We start from the raw sequence: 16,755 nt of genomic DNA, 5'->3' as shown, positions 1-16,755 counted from the left end.
CAGGGTATAAGCAAGAACAGGAAAAGGAAGGATACCGGAGAGAAAGAAAGCGTGTGGAATCTCTACAATTACGGGTGTGTTGTAAGCTTGTCCTGTGATTTTGAGAACTTGGGAGAGGATCTGCGTCGACAAACTTGGCATTATTAGCAGAATTTGGAGCTGTTCATTTACTTTCTGAAAGTCGGAGATTTTTATTTACTTATAAGATTACTGTCTTATTAAGGTTTTGTTATCACACTGTCATGTGCATTTTGCATTTTGGGAACTTGCAGTGAATTTGTGTCATAAAAAGTAGGGGTCATTTGTTTAATTCTTTTTTTTTTTACCCCACGAATTTGTTAAAAGTCATTTGATCTCTATATATAGTATGTTAGTGTCTTGAAGTACAATGTGGACACCATTGAAGCATGTTAATTTTTAGGCTTTGCCATCATTTCATTGAAACAAAATGTAATAGGAATTGAGAGAATAGGGTGATAAGCATGAAGAGTAAAAAAAATAAAGTATGGGAGGCATTTAGTAGACTGTACTTATTGGCAGTGATGACATCCGGTGATTGGGAGTTGGAGGCTGGGTTTGTGATGGCAGATTCTTTGTGAGCGATTTGGTAGAAAGGGTCCAATGCTTTGTCTGTGATTTTGTTACGTGATTTGGACCTTCACTGGTCTTCATGTGTTATTGGCATTCCATGAGAGCATACACTTTATGTACAAATTGAGGAATTTTTTTTCCATTCATTTATCCCAATCGTTTTTTTAACAAAGAAAATTGGAGTTGTGAAATAATAGGATACTATGTGTACTTATTGGTAGTGTTTCGGAAATCTAGCACATTCTTTTAAAATGAATGATAATGTCATTGCACAAGAACAAACAAGTGCTGACATCTGTACTTTGTTATTAATTTGTCATATATGTGTACCAAGAATGAGCTAAACAATTGTTATGTGAGGATCTAGAGGGGATGTCAGGGGGGTCCAGACCCCTCCCCTCTGCAAAATACAAATTTTTAAAAATTACATTATAAAATTACCAAAAATTTCCTCAAACCAACCCACACACCCCACCCCCGGCGAACTCAAATATAACCGTCGGATCCACCCCCATGGAAAAATTTTCTGGATCCACACATGATTGTAGTACACATATATTCAGAGGCAGCTCATTAGTGCCTGCTATGTTACATGTATGTTGAATTGTTAAAGTAACACTAAAAATAAGTACACATCAGTTTTGGAGTTGGAGGTGAGATTGAATTTAACTTGAACTGCAAAAAGTTTTTTTTTTTGGGGGGGGGGGGGGGGGGAGGGGGGGTTATAGTGATAAAAAAAAGAAAAGAAGGACCATATGGTATCTTAACAAAAATTTTTGATGATGAAATTTTGCCAGGTTTACAGATTTCGTAAATATACATATATCTAGGTAATTTCCATGTGTACATGTACCTGGGACTACTTTGCTTTCATTGAATGTCAACAAAAAATTAGTGCTTGTATTAAATACCATGCCTGTAATGTGTGTGTGTATGTAATGTGATTAGGTTGTTCCTTTATTATTATTGTTAAATATTATTATCATTTATGTGTTTTACAGCCATATGTTTTGAATTGTGCTTTCATATTACATGTATTTTTTGTTATTGTCTCACGTCATAAATTCTATTTACTTGTTACTAAAGCTTGTCAATTTGTGAATTAGATTCTAATTAAGAAATGAAATATATAGGATTGAAACTTGACTTGTTTTTTTTAACCAAAGAAACAGTTTTTAGGGACATGGAATCGAGGACTGTTTTGTTTAACTCATCAGTACTTAATTATTTAGTTTGTAATGTGGAATGTTACAATGCAAATATCAGTCTTGTGCAATTCTCTAATGAGAAATTTGTCATGGTTACGTGTTTTAAAAAATCTGTTTTGCAGTTAAAACAATCTCTGAACATATATATGTGTGCAATATTAGAATCATCCACATGTTATATATATATATATTTTTTCCTCTTCCATAGACCTTGTGCAAGTGTTGAGTTATTTCATAGTTATAGAGTGAACACTATACGCATTTAGCCAACACCTTTTTTTAAATGTTAAAACTTCTCTGTTTTATCTTTAATAGTTTTACTTTTTAAACACATACATGCTTAATTAGGATAGATGAAAAAAAAAAAATTGAGATTTTTTTTTGGAGACTTTTCTTAGTGCGATTTTTTTTTAAGCAACAAAGGTCATTCTTGACTGTTATAAGCTAGGTTCCTTGAGGAGATTATACATATCAATTTCTGTTTTATCTTCAAGTCACAGAGCGTGTTCATATTTTCAGTGAAAATCACGGTATCGTTAAAAGTAATGACAATTTTTTTTTTTTTTTAGCAAACCACTTTTATTTTTGTGCTAATTTTGAATGTTGTTTTTACAAAAGCATTATTAAAGGTTTTATATAGGCTCAAATTGGAAAAAAAAAAAATCCCGTGGTCATGAATCCTCATTATTTGTTAGGTTAGGTCATCTCTGAATAGATTTCTTAATGTAAAAATATTACTTTTATTTCCTGATTGCATTCAGGTTAACATATTTTGGGTTACCTATATTTTGTAATACATGTGTAATTATTAATGAATTAATTAATAATTATTCTAAACTACATTATGTAGATCTCTTTAATTTTAACTAGTTATCATTGTGTGTGGTTGTTTACTTTTAATCAGACATTTCTGTACATATTCACCTACTAGTGCTGTAAATATTTAAAACAATTTTTTTTTCAAATCATGTGAAAAAGCTGTTCTTATGTTCCATTAATTTTTACTATATTTTTGTTTGTTTGTTTGTTACCATAAGTCAGCCAATGCTCAATTTGTTAAACGTATGTTCTTAAAATCATGTTTTAAATATCAAATTTATTATAAACGTTGAGATTTTACAGAAAGCATGGCATTCATTTTTAATTGTTATTTCTCATGGCTAAATCTATCATTTATTGTTTTGTAAATCATTATGTCTGAGAGAATCATTAGCACAGTCTTAAATAGAGATGTTGTTAGGGGATTTTTCTGTAAGCTTACACTTGTATGTCTATATCAAAAAGCTACAGTGCTACTTTTCCCAAAAATTTTTTTTTTTTAATCATCTGATAAATACTGTACTAGATTATGATACATGGTATTGAAAATTATCAAAAAGTAATGAAAACTTTAAAAACTGGCCACTATTTGTTTTTGTTTTTAAATACCTATTTGAAGTCCCAGCCACAGAAGTATTGACCACTGTTGTAACTGATATTAGTAAATGATGATTTTTAACCTTCCACCCCAGAGAAATTGTATTTTCATAAAATTAATATGTCCCCTCCAAAAATTGTATTTCCATGAAATTATGTCCCAACGAGTCTTTAAACGCAAGGCAACACATGAAATTAGTGTCCATTGATAAGAGTAAGTTAAAGTCTTTACAATTCTATTTGTGTCTGTATTGGTGCATTACTACACAACTGTACTCCCTCCATTGTTTTCGTCATCAGATTTCATTAGGAAGGTTCTCATTCATTTTTATTCATATTCATGTTTGTTATGATGATGATGATGTGACATATTAATAATATTGACCTACTGCTTTGCTTCATGTGTGTTTATTTCATTTCTTCATGTGACAACTATAATATTTAAATGTAACCTAGGGCTTCTTATAGGACTTTCTCCTCTCAGTATTTTTTTTTTTGGTCAAGTCCATGTCATGTTTATATATTATATACTATGGAGTGTGCCCTTAGTGGGATAAAACGTACTATGTTTATAATGAAACAAATTATATATATACATATTGCATATATCATATGAAAATGTATGGAATACATTAAAAAATATTTTTAATATTTTTTCACCTTGGGACATTCATGTTGAAAAAAAAAAGATTTGATGAATTATTGTACAGATGAAAAAAGATGAATTTCCACATTAAACTTACAAAGATAATAAAAAGAAAGAAATCATTTTAACGTTTTGACTTATTTCTGGGATATTCATCCACATTCGGTTTTTTTTTGTAAGATGAAAATGTAAAGAAGCAACTTTTATTTGCGAACACTATTTTGTTATTAACAAGAGGTACCAGCAAACTGGTTCACAGTGATAAATTCTTTAATTATGTTATCTGGAAAATAAAATACAAGAGATACTTGATAACTGGTTTGCTGCTAGATATTCGCAATGATGAGGCTCTATGAAACATTACGAAAATTTCTTGCACGCAAATAGATGTCGGTTTATAAAAAGTAAATTAAAATAAGACAAGTACCGGGTACAAGAATTTATTGCACAGATGATTGAATATCACAGTCAAATGAACAATTTATAAATCTTTAATGACCAAGTTATTATACCATTTTATTCATCACTGAACCAGTCCCTCATCTCCAACAGAGCTTCATCTAACCAGGCTTCCATCTTCTCACGAGTTTTACTCTGTTAACATAAATACATCGATAATGTACATGTATTAGCAAATGTTGTGTATAAACTGTAAATTCCTTATATTACACGAGTACTTAATTCCGCGAATCCGTTTTGTTTAAAAATCGCGAGAATATAAAACCACGATCACCATTTCTTTGTTATAATATCCTATAGTTCAAAACTGTCTGAAAAATAAAAGCAAGATTTTAAAACCGCGAGGGTTGCTTCTCGCGATTTTACGTGGAAATTATTTCCTCCCATTTAATTAGGAATCTACAGTATTTCAGACAAATATGTGCAGTAAATATAAAATTTTAAAAAAGACGAAAAAAACTTTATAAGTCTTACTTGTCACTTAACCAACCCATTTCAATTTTTTTTTTTTTAAAAAGATTAAAAAAGAAGAAAAATTGACAACAATAAAAATGAAATAATGCGATATCATGTATCCAGTAATTTTTGCATTTTCGCAAATTTTGTGATGGGGGGGGGGGGAACCCTGGAAAAACAATATCATGTTAATTACAAGTTTACTCAATATACCGTGTCGGTAGCAGTAGTTCCCACGCCGTTTGAATGGAAACTTCCATGGAGTAGACTGTTGGTTCTCTTAAGAGGCTCTCGGTCTTCCTCCTCGTCATTTGTTTCGTTGAAATCTTGAACATGTTCAATTTCCTCCAGTTCACTCAGCTCACAGTTGGATTCTTTACCATGAGATGCTCCAAACCCCATATCTTTAGAATTCAAGATGTCTTCTGCTTCCATTATTGTATGGAAATGATTCTCCTCTTCCACACTAGAATGCTTTTTATTGTATTCAGTGTTTAGACAAGTAAAAACATTGCTTTCTCCACTTTGAATGATTAATGTATTCTCTGGATATTCAAGTTCCTGTTCTTGCATATTTTCCCTTTCTTCATTAATTTTGTAATTACAATTGGCCTTGGAATTTTGGTCGTCTACAGTATGGGAACTGGCCTCTTGAGAAGCAAACATGGTACATGTACTATTACTCTCTTCCAATATATTGTCTATGAAGTTCAGTACATGTGTTTTCCTGCATGTTTCAGTTGAATTATCTTGATTAGCTTTCTTTGGTTGCTGGAGCCAATCTAACCCTTCTAGCTCACCTTCATGGAAGTGCATCTTACGGCCACCTGCAGTCTCATTTTCAAAATTCTGAAGTTCTGACTGACTCTCTTGTTCTACATTTTGATTCTTCTCAAGAGTTGGACCCTATAAATCAAGAAAAATAGAACATTATTTTGTTAACTACCTTCATAAATAAATATATAATTCCATAAGTAGATATGGAAATGATAAATGTATTAACTGGTAGCTGATTGATGAAAACTCATATATATACATGTATATATATTTCAGTAGGTAAAATTGTCAATTAAAGGATTTTAAGGTTCTACCACAGTTTCTAGAACATCAGCTGGCCTGTAAATTCCCATGGATTCAGTAATGCTCCACAGTTTTCGGCTAACAGCCTGTTGGACAGAGCCATTGTGATCGTCTGTCTGTTTAACATACAAATGTGCAACCAAAATCAGGTGCATCCTTTAGTATGCAATATTTACATTACGGTTATTTGTCAAAATGCATTTACTCTGATTTGGAAAACAGTACCGGTACTTAATTTTGTTATTTTATACATCTTTTGCAATGTCATATTTATTTGGAGCATCAGTGTATTTTTTGTAAGTTAAGGGTATTTTTAAAACAACCAAAAATAATTTGAGGCCTAGTTAAATTAAATTTGGTTGAGGAAGGGTTAAATAGTTTACCGTAATTGACAAAAGATATGTTTGACAAACATTATACATTTTTTGTAATACTGCTTAAGAGTAATAATAAATCAGTTAAATTTTATGAATGGAATATAGATCTGTATCAATATAAAGACTAGACATTATTTTCCCTGTTAAAGTTCTGTGTTTAAAGAAGTTAATACCTCCACCAATTGGCTACACTTTCTACGAAACTGTTCACACGGCGATCTCAACACAACATTCGATATGGACTTTGAAATGCTGGCAATTGCTTGACTGTACTGAAAACTGATCTTGAAAAACAAATTGTTAAGAAGTGCTTCAATAATTAAGCATACCAATTTTAAAAAAAAATGGTATTAAAATTCAATATTTCTAATATGAATTATCTCCCTTGTCAGTAGAGCATTGAACTATAAATACATGCAAGTAGAGTTCACATACCCTATCTTCTTCCGTAGTTCTCTGGGGTTTTAAAGTTTGTTCAAGTACACTTTCAAGTGATACCTCAATTTTTTCTTTATAGGTGTCCATCCATTTGTGTTTGTACTTTCTCAACCAAGAAAGTGCATCTGCAGAATATAACATGTATGCGTTTGTTAATATCTCTCAGAAGATGGATTTTATATTGTAATACTTGAGCAAAATTCGAACTTTCATACCTATTTTCTTCTCTGCATTTTCTTGACTAGTGATATTTAGATATACATAGAGTGTCAGTACAAAACAGCAGGCTCCTCTCAGGGATATCAGGCTAACTGACTCGTGACATGGTTGGTGCCCTGTTTTTCAGAAGAAGAAGAAAATGTTAATGCTCTTTAGATCAACATACAGTTGAATTTTGATATCTCGAACACTGGTATCTCGAATACAGTGGATATGTCGAAGTGATTTATAAGTCTAAACCACTTATTTTTTTTAAGTATTTTACCCTAAATATTTCGAATACTTGGATATCTCGAAGTATTCAAGCATCCCTTTTAGTTTCAATTGAGATAACAAAGTTTGACTGTATATATATAATTCATCAGTGAACAAATAACAAATTGTATTTTCTATTTCTTTTAATTCATTTAGATAAGATTTCATTGTATTAATTGTAATAATCCTGGTGAAGGCACCAATTTCAATAAACAATCTTGTTAAACTGAAAAAAAGCATTTAATTACCTTTACATTGCTTAGAGTTTTCTAAAGGTAACGTCATTCCATACTTTTCCCAATCCACAAAACTCAAAGTTTCCATTTCAGATTTTGTGTCGGCAGTGTCAAAAAGTGGAATGTTTCCTGGACCATACCAAGAGAGCTGTTAAACAATGATTTGAATATACTGTATACAGGATTATTTTTACCCAGTGTAATTTTTGAAACTTGCAAAAAGTTTTGATCGGTCTTGAATTTGCCCACACAAATTATGTTTAAGGTCAAGATCTTGTAAATGGAAGGTGCCTACAGGTTTGTGAAATTCAAGATATAAATTCTTTCAATGATGCTTCATAATAATAGCTTTGTTTTAAAGAGTGTACTGGGGCTTAAATTTTTTTGTAAACACAATGAAAAATCATGTTTTAAACAACCATTTTCTAGAAAATATGAAAGATAAATTAAAGTAACAAGTCCCGGAGTTTTGTCCATTTTTCACTACTGAAATATATCTAGAATGCCTATAGTCTCTCCAAAAATGACATTAAACAAGCTCTTGACCTCCTCTTTAAAATGATGTCAAATTGAATATAAGTACCTGATTACTTTTCCCATGATTTAACATAAAATGCCAAGAAGTTGTTTAATTTTCTACATAATTCCTTTAAAGCTGTTAAGTACGGGAAAAAGATTCTTCAAATCAATTATGACGTCATAATGGTTCTAGCACCAAAAAGACACTCTGGAATCATTAGCTAGATCAAAATCTAGTAAATGATTCCAGAGTGTCTTTTTGGTGCTTACAAAAGATACATCAATTTACAAATTGAATTTCTGAATTTTGAAATCTCGAATGTAGAGAAAAAAAACAATTTTTTTTTTCAAAATAAAAGAATAGGATAATAATGCATACTGCAAATATTTACCATAACCAAAGATGGTGTATCTGGTTGAATTTTACAAATTGTTTTCAACCCTACTGTGACAAGTTGGAAAGTCACATCAGACAAATCTGGGATGATTGCTAGCTCCTCTACAGTACTGCTTACAGTCTTGCCAAGAACTGTTAATGGATTGTATTGTGTTTCACTGAAAGAAAATGCCATTTTTACCAGCAATTTCACTGTAGAAAATATTCTGCCTTATAGGTATAATTCAGTAGACATTATGGTACAAATAAATAATAAAAGACATCTTCTGTTTTTGATTTAGTGTACAAAGGAATGAAGTTTATTTTTCAATTAGATATTATACACGTAATAGGATAGTAGAATAATTGACAAGAGTTCAGGTATACATTAATACATGTATCTTCCAGAAGACTAGATCCTGGATGTGAACCTAGAAAAAATTTAGTAAAAATTTTCACCTTAGTAAATACTCTGTATTTGTTGAAACTGGAAATATTGCTGTTGGAAAGTCCTCCCTACATGGTCTTCAGTGTATCAACCAAAAAAATTAAATGAATTAGTTTGTTTTGTAATTTAATTTAAATGCTCTTCAATTTTTTTCTGTCTTGAATGGCGACAATAATGCATCATTAGTTGATATAAAGATCGATATAATTATAGCCACTCCTTACATGTATAAAATAAAGTACCTGATGTCAAAATGGCAGTCATTTTCTTGAACTGTTAGAGAAAGACCAAGGGAAACCTGCAAAAATTATCACCCACATACTTCTTGAAATAGAATATTTCAAAAATAGGGTATCTTCAAATACTGTGGGAGATTTATACATGTATGTCATCTAAGATTTTAAAAAATTAGAAGTGCATTAATTCAGTAGCTGCAGGTTCTTCGCCAATTGATAGACATTAGTGACTTGGAATTTTTTTTACATGTATTGTATAAGACTTGATCTTCAATTTAGGTTTTAGCAACTTCAAGAATTCTATTCACCTTAGAACACAAACTGATCTGTTTCAGATGATGATAGAGTTTCTTCCCTTGCAGCATCATCATATGCTTATTTTGAAACATCTGGAAAGCAATATGGTTTAACCAATATCAAAATTTATTTGATTTTTGACGGTATATGTATAGTTACATGTATATGCAATTAGAGTATTCATGAGGCTGTTTGTTTCAAAAATTAGCTAGATCAAAGTTTGTTTACAATTTTCATGTACAGTTTTCAATATTTTACCCTTATATGCAAAACTGTGTCAGTTGAATTTGTGCCAGGTTTCGACTTGTGCTTGGTACTTTTGAGCCTATAATGACCATTTTCAGACTCCAGAAAGTAACTCTTCCCGACTCGTTCACCATTTTCACTGAAACTGAGGTTAATATGGCTCTCGATCTCCATAGTCTGCATTTTAATAATGAAACTGGAAAACTTCTGAAGATGATTTCCTGATAAAAAAAATGTAAAAATAATGTATTTCAAATAGACATTTAATAAGACCAATAATTAAAGGAAATACAGTAACATTAAATCCACCTAAATTAAAGCTTTCAATGTCTGTTACTGGTAAGTGGTAAGTATTCTAACATTTCTTCAGATATTGTTTGAAATCAGTACCAGTACGCTCTGGGTCTGCTACCCAACTAACAGAGTGGGCAAAAGGTCAGAGTATTCTCTCCGTACAAGGAAATTTAAATGCTTTAACCCCTTTTTGCCAATAATTAGACAAAAAATTCAATATGTGTAAATAATTATTCTATTCTGTTGGAGCAAATTCAAATCAAGACAAAATGTTTAATATTTGTGATTAGGCAAAAATAACAAGGGTTATTACAATAACACTGTATATAATCAAGAGAATGTATTTGGTGCTACTTACCATATTTAGTGAAGAAAGTTTCAATACAGAAGTGCCTGTTGCTAGTAACTAGAAGAACACAAATACATGTTCATACGATAAATTCAGATTTGCAAATATAAGACACAGGCTTGTATACACATGTACCAGTATCTATATTTATAAATATTCAAGAATAAATCGATACTTAGATATATAGATATACATGTATGCATGGCACTTTAACATTGATAAAATAATCACTTAAATTGGATGAAAAATCTTTCAGAGTATTTGTCCCAAGCAATTTCTATCAGTGCATTTAACAATTATAATTTCAGTGTACTTGTGTATTTGACTTATGTATAATATGAATATTATGAATAATGTGAAGCTTACCCTTGACCAGAAATATCATATCATTGTCAAGGTGATCAGCTGTTGATCGAATCTGAACATCCAGAAAGATGTCAGCTGAATCTTGCAAGTGGAATAGCAGCAATTCTATTATCTGTTAAAGAATATAAAGAAAGATGCAGAATACGTGTGAATTTTTTTTAACAGTTGCTCTTGTGTTGATATTCGAAAATTTTTGATGAATCCTATACTACAGGTCAATGTATTTCATCAAAAAGTGAAAACATTGTAATTATCTACTGCAAAAGCAGACACACTTCGAAATATAGATATTTACATGTGTACAATACATTGAGTAATTTACTTTGTATAGTACCTCGGCTAATCCTTCTGCACAACTTGTGTTCCGAGCGACATCCTTATCCATGTGGTTTATCCTCAACACAGTAGAACTTTATATAAAAGTCCCACTTTACCAGTTTCCTCTGACTAAGATTTGTCAGGCGATTTGTTGACATTCATCTTTTCCCGCAACCAAAACATTTTACAATCTCGATCCCGATGTTTTTAACAATTTCTGCCGTTCGGCCCGAGAAGTTGCGATTGACCTTTTCCTAAGTTAAATACACATTTTGGTCCATTATCAATTTTATTTAAAACTTGTATTTGCTTTTTAAAAAAGTGTTTTTTAAGAACAGTCATAGTTTGTCTGAAAACGTGAAGAAACGGTACACGTCGATCTGTTTATATACCAGTAAATTGAAATTGTCTACGATTCGGGCTGTTTAGAGAGGACCCCCCCCCCCCCCCCCCGGTATTTGGGGGGCTTTATATTACTAGTGCGATACCTTAATAAATATGATTTCAAGAGAAAAATTTTACTTTTACCTAAACCGACGTCTGTAAGAAAAGGATAGGAAAATCATATTTACAATTTTAAATGGAACTTATAATACATAGGTAAGTTGAATGTGCAGAGGTTAAGCCTCCGATCCTGATTAAGATCTTTGTCTTTATTAATATAAAGAATTCAGATGGAATGTGCATGTTTAAAATAAGTTAGTTTAATTTATTACATCTTGCTGGAATCAAGCAAGAGTTTGAATTACCGTATAAATGCAGTTACATGTACAATTTAATACAGAAGGGCCGGATGTTTATTTCTGAATAAGAATCCAAATAAAACAAAATATTACAGAACAATTAACACACTTTATTTTTAATCAGTGGCGCAGTTGATTTCATCAGGTAATTGCATTGTATAATTTAAATTGTGTAAAAATAATATTGAATTTCGATTGCGTATATTTACTATACGTCTTTCATGAAATATTAGATTAATTTATTTTTTCATCAACGAACGGCGCATGCACTTCCCCTACTCCAAAATATTTGACGTTTGCCTGGTTTTTATAGAAAGCCATACTGAGTTTGATACGTTTTCCTGGCACGTTATAAAAATATCTAATTCGAATTCGTCAGATTCGTTCAAATGCGCGGATCGGGGGATTCGGGTTGGTCCAGAATCACTCTAGACCCCCCCCCCCCCCACCCCCGAAAAAATCAAATCTATTCAATTTACATGCTGTAGTTCAATTACCAAAAATATGCCCCCTAGCAAACTTAAATACTCCCCCCCCCCGGACATGAAAAATTTTCTGGATCCGCACACACATCCAATTTGCGCATAGACGATTGATTGATCAGCTTTTTGTGACAGAATTTAATTATGAACTAGTAATACATGTTTATATTTTGTTTGTTGTTCATCTTGGTTGCAACAACAGAAAAGTTGTTTATGTTATTAACCCTTTCGCTGCCACGTCAAAAAAGACGTTATTACGCTTCAGTGCCAAGCATGACGTTATCAAATTCATGTTTTGACGTAACAATCTGACACAACGCGCCGTACCATTTTTTAGCGTTGCGGGATGCAGTTTTGTGTTTAATCAATAATTTCTAATGTTATTATCGAAAACAGTGGCTTTTTATCTTTTTCTCTGTCATTTCAAATAAGACGTTACGCCATTCTTTTTTTTTTCTTTCTTTTTAAGCGTCGCCAAATGAAAAAGAAATGTAAAGAAAACCACGTCTTTCAAAAAATATGAATTACTTCATTAATGATGCATGTTCCCAATCTTTAACAAATACGTGCAGTTTTTAAAATAATCACGTTCTTATCCTGTCAATCTTAATTATAATCCACGCATACATGTGAATTTTTTATCATTGAAATTACATGTAGTTCTATAAGATATACACATATATGTTTGCACATATATGAGACATAAATTTCACGATAAAAAAGCTATCTTATTCCTGAGAGAGAGAGAGAGAGAGAGAGAGAGAGAGAGAGAGAGAGAGAGAGAGAGAGAGAGAGAGAGAGAGAGAGAGAGAGAGAGAGAGAGAGAGAGAGTGTGTTTAAGTAGGTTGACTTAAAAAAATCATAAATTATCGGATTTCTTTTTGATAACCTAATGACATGCAATGCAAACTTAATCATGTTTTTCACACCAGAAATTCCCTCAAATTGTGAAAAATGGAACTGATGGGGCGGGATTATCACGAAAGTATATGGTCTAAATAGCAATAACTAAGTTTTTCCCACGAGTAATTTGGACATTTATTTTTAAAACATCTTCATTCGGCCTCACACCGTATGGGATTTACTGACCATGTACAAACCATATTAGATTAACATTAAACTATATGTGTAATTAAGCAAAGCACCAAATGTTTTAAAGCGATTTTATATAACCAACTTACATTGTTTTAGAGCCTGTATGCATCATTAATACGATATTTTTGTAACAATCATTGTCATTAATAGCGGATAATTTTCAAAAACTAATTAATTAGTATAACGCAAATATGTTAGTGGTCAAGAGGCAGGTATTGCTGGCTGCAGCTGTAAAGGTTTATCATGATGCAGTTTAAGAAATTCGCAAAAGGAATTGGTTTTTACTGTGTGTTAGATATGCAGACAGACAGACAAAGAATGACAGTGCTAGATTGGTAAGCAATTCCTTGTTCGTTTTAATAATCATTTCTATGAAATCGCGCAAGCATAAACGTCCATCCAAGTTTATGCTCGTAAAGTCATTTGGGGGAAATTTCGAATCACCCCGCGTTCCGTGTTTTAGAAAGTGTGGTGTATCGCACTGCAATGTACAAAACACGAACAAATGAAACTCTCCAACAGTCACCACCTGCAATGTAATTTACATAGGCGTCGGAATCGGACGGGGGAGGGCTAAGGGGGGCTTAGCACCCACCCCACCATTTTTGCAAAGTTAGACCTAACCATTAGGCACATAGCATCATAGAAGGTTAGCCTCCCCCCCCCCCCCCCCCCCACTCTTTCTCGCAGGAAACATATTTGTTCCTAAATTTACCTTGAAATGATTAAATTATTGAGAAGTTGAAGTCATAGGCATACTATTCCCCCCCCCCCCAACCCCCCAACCCCCCCCCCCCCCCCCCCGGATTAGGAATTTCATGATGTGGGAATTTTTTTTATTTTGGTAGGTAAGATTTTTTTGGAAGTATAGGTATAGTACTACCCCCCCCCCCCCCACGGATATTTTGGGAATTAGTTTTTTATCATTTTTTTTGCTTGTCAATATTTTTTAGGATTAGTCTAGCCCCCCCCCCCCCCCCCCCACTCACTTTCAAATTGCTTCCAACGCCATGCAGTGATTTATATATAGAGAGTTTAAAGAAGAAATGACATACATTAATAAATTATTTCGTTATTAAAATATTCTCGCTAACCTCAGTAAAGAGAATTTATGTGATGAAAACGCTGCTCAATATTCATTTCTCATTACACTGTATGCTATTGCTTTATTCAGCGAGAAAATTGATATATTGTATGTTTGTTACAGCATGCGCGGATCCAGAAAACATTTCCAGGGGGTGTCCGAGGGATAATTTTGTTTTCCAATGTTGGAGAGGGGTTTTGAGGCCTATTTCGGGAATTTTGCTATATAATCTTTTTAATTTGATTTCCCAAGAGGTGGAAGGAATAGTCCATGCACCCCCTTCTAGGTCCGCACATGAACGAGTATGATCTTTCTGTTGGACCAAAACAACGAACTGTATTAAACATGCGTATTTACACATATTTTACAATCAAGTTGAACAAAAACTGTTATTCAAAATACCCCAAATGACTTTAATGATTTCGTAAATAGAATAATATATAGGCTTATCGTGAAATTTTTAAAGCTGCTATGTTCGATTTTATACGATGGCTATGCTAAGTATGAGTATCATAATAGACATTGCAGTAGTTTTCCAGGTACATTAAGCCATATTTTATTGAAAAAGTGATGTACACAATTTATTTACAAAAACAAACGACATAAATTGTATTGATTTCTTTCGTCTCATAATAAAATTCGCTGCTGAGGTCAAGGCGGGTATGGTTGTATTACGACTTTGAAAAAAATTCAAATCAAAAATAAACGTCGGTACATTTTATTCACTAATATTTGGGGAAGTGTTTTGTATACATGTACAATCGATACATCACATGCGGGTTGAATAAACCCAATCATTCGGGAACAAAACCAAGCGGTTCCCGTTTCTAAACATTCCCAAGATGGGGTTGGTTTGTTTTGTTTTTTGTTTTCTCATACAGAAATTTTTTATGTACTTTAAATAATACAAACTTTGAAAGGACGCGGATTTTGTTTGTGTAAATAGGCATTTGTCTAATAAATTTGGTCTGTATAGAAAAATATTTGATACTCCCATAGCCAAAAAAAATCGGACTATGTAGCTTTAAATTATCTGTATGTTTTAAAATCTTCCTTTTCTCGGACAGGTGAACACTATCTTAACTTTTACATTTTATTCCATACAAAGTAAAAACTTTTACCACATCATACGTGTAAAATTGACAATCACGATCGTCAGTTGTAAACGTTTGAACTCTCGGAAAAAGATGTATAATTTTGTTCTTAATGTTCTCTAATATCTTAGCTTATTTATCGATACAACTACGATTGTGATTTATATTATAGTTCTAATATTCAAAGAATAAAAAACAATATAGACCTAAGAAAGTTAACGATTACACATAGTTCATCATCATACGATGAAATATAACAGTTATGAAATGCAAAACATTTACGATTCTATATCTCGATTAGATCTAAGAAGTTTTTTTTACCAACTTGTGGTCTTACAGTTTGTTTTAGTGATTAAATCCGCTTGACCAACTGAGTTGTCTAAAATATAATAATGATAAAATTTTGTGATTAAATATTTTCATGAAGTATATTACAGTCCTAGAAATCTTTCCTTCTTTTACCGCTATATTTGCACCTTTACACAGAGTAGATGCTCTTTATGACCATAAAACAGGTAATGAAAGTCCGTGCGGTCAGAACCATCCATGTGAAAATTAAATGTATATGATATGCGGTATCCAATTTTAGAGACACGGTTGAAATTTAGTTTCAAGAAAGAATGTCTCTGTTTGAAATGCTCTGAAGAAGGAGACAGAAGATACGAAAAAGGTATCAATAGGACTTGAAGCGCGTACGCAGGGGGGATGGGGGGGGGGGGGGGGGGGTCGGGCACTAAAGTCTTAATCTCGAACACGGTCGAAGCATCACCATTATCTCCAAATAAGTTATTACATGCAGTTCTTGTTTTTCTGTCCAAAGATTCAGTATTGTTCTTTTACATGCATGAAAACTACAGTAAAATGTCACCAGATGGAATTTTTTTTAATGTTGATCATCTGGCTAAAATTTTGTTCTAGGATCATATCAAAGTAATTTTTTCAGTGCCCCATTCCTCCTTATTTGGCATATCGCAGTTTATATTGCCGTTCATTAATTAACTCTGAATAAAAATAATACATATAAAGTACATGCTTCCTTTGGTGCTTAATATTCTCTCGATTTCTTGCAAATTATACAATACCAGAGAACGATGCTGTATGTAGTAGCTTTTTACCCGATTAAAAAAAAACCGCATTGATATTACCGATGTGTTTTATTTGATTTTTTTAATCAGCACTAACGGCAGCATGAAAATAAAAAAGTCGCGCACACTCGAATTATACTCGGCCTTCGGTGGTGGACTAAAGTATTAGCTCTCGCCATGTTAAAGTTGGACTTAAGACCTGTATTTTGACAGTATTTAAGATTATCCTATTAAGATATGACAAATTTATGAGCTATGGTGAGATCTTATGAAAAATATTTGGTCTTTTAAGATAGATTTTAGTCAAAAGTCGGTTCTATGTTAAACGAGCCCAGGGTTTAT

General features: G+C 32.5%; 2 protein-coding genes across 3 annotated transcripts; both read right to left on the bottom strand.

Annotated features, from left to right (window-relative positions):
• Window positions 1-4,377: 4,377 nt before the first annotated feature.
• Window positions 4,378-6,011, bottom strand: LOC136276353 (uncharacterized). Its single transcript, XM_066088226.1, has 3 exons — window positions 5,868-6,011; window positions 4,990-5,682; window positions 4,378-4,455 (listed from the first exon to the last, which is right to left on the bottom strand). Exons 1-3 carry the CDS (start codon window positions 6,009-6,011, stop codon window positions 4,378-4,380), a joined length of 915 nt encoding a protein of 304 aa, XP_065944298.1.
• Window positions 6,012-6,376: 365 nt separating this feature from the next.
• LOC105329521 (uncharacterized) lies at window positions 6,377-11,040 on the bottom strand. Of its 2 annotated transcripts, none has more exons than XM_066088051.1 (12): window positions 10,847-11,034; window positions 10,513-10,624; window positions 10,156-10,203; window positions 9,516-9,724; window positions 9,269-9,349; window positions 8,967-9,022; window positions 8,736-8,801; window positions 8,293-8,455; window positions 7,394-7,529; window positions 6,887-7,006; window positions 6,669-6,796; window positions 6,377-6,517 (listed from the first exon to the last, which is right to left on the bottom strand). In XM_066088051.1, the coding sequence occupies exons 1-12, from the start codon at window positions 10,895-10,897 to the stop codon at window positions 6,377-6,379; spliced, it is 1,311 nt and encodes a 436-aa protein (XP_065944123.1). In that variant the 5' UTR covers window positions 10,898-11,034. The 2 variants fall into 2 exon arrangements, with proteins under 2 accessions (XP_065944123.1, XP_065944124.1); XM_066088052.1 differs by having other exon boundaries at window positions 6,390-6,512; window positions 10,847-11,040.
• Window positions 11,041-16,755: the final 5,715 nt, after the last annotated feature.

Source organism: Magallana gigas, chromosome 6 (assembly GCF_963853765.1).
Source record: "Magallana gigas chromosome 6, xbMagGiga1.1, whole genome shotgun sequence".
Lineage (NCBI taxonomy): Eukaryota > Metazoa > Mollusca > Bivalvia > Ostreida > Ostreidae > Magallana > Magallana gigas.
The sequence above is the reverse complement of the archived record's forward strand: the minus strand, read 5'-3'. Positions and strand labels throughout refer to the sequence as shown.

Excerpts from the sequence above, each read along its gene's own strand:
- LOC136276353 (XM_066088226.1), bottom strand. The coding sequence starts at position 6,011 with ATGCACCTGATTTTGGTTGCACATTTGTATGTTAAACAGACAGACGAT. Across the intron at positions 5,683-5,867 it reads CTGATGTTCTAGAAACTGTG|GGTCCAACTCTTGAGAAGAA; the intron begins GTAGAACCTTAA and ends CTTGATTTATAG. Across the intron at positions 4,456-4,989 it reads GAACTACTGCTACCGACACG|AGTAAAACTCGTGAGAAGAT; the intron begins GTATATTGAGTA and ends TTATGTTAACAG.
- LOC105329521 (XM_066088051.1), bottom strand. The coding sequence starts at position 10,897 with ATGGATAAGGATGTCGCTCGGAACACAAGTTGTGCAGAAGGATTAGCC. Across the intron at positions 7,530-8,292 it reads ATACACCATCTTTGGTTATG|CTCTCTTGGTATGGTCCAGG; the intron begins GTAAATATTTGC and ends ATTGTTTAACAG. Across the intron at positions 6,518-6,668 it reads GAACTACGGAAGAAGATAGG|ATCAGTTTTCAGTACAGTCA; the intron begins GTATGTGAACTC and ends TTGTTTTTCAAG.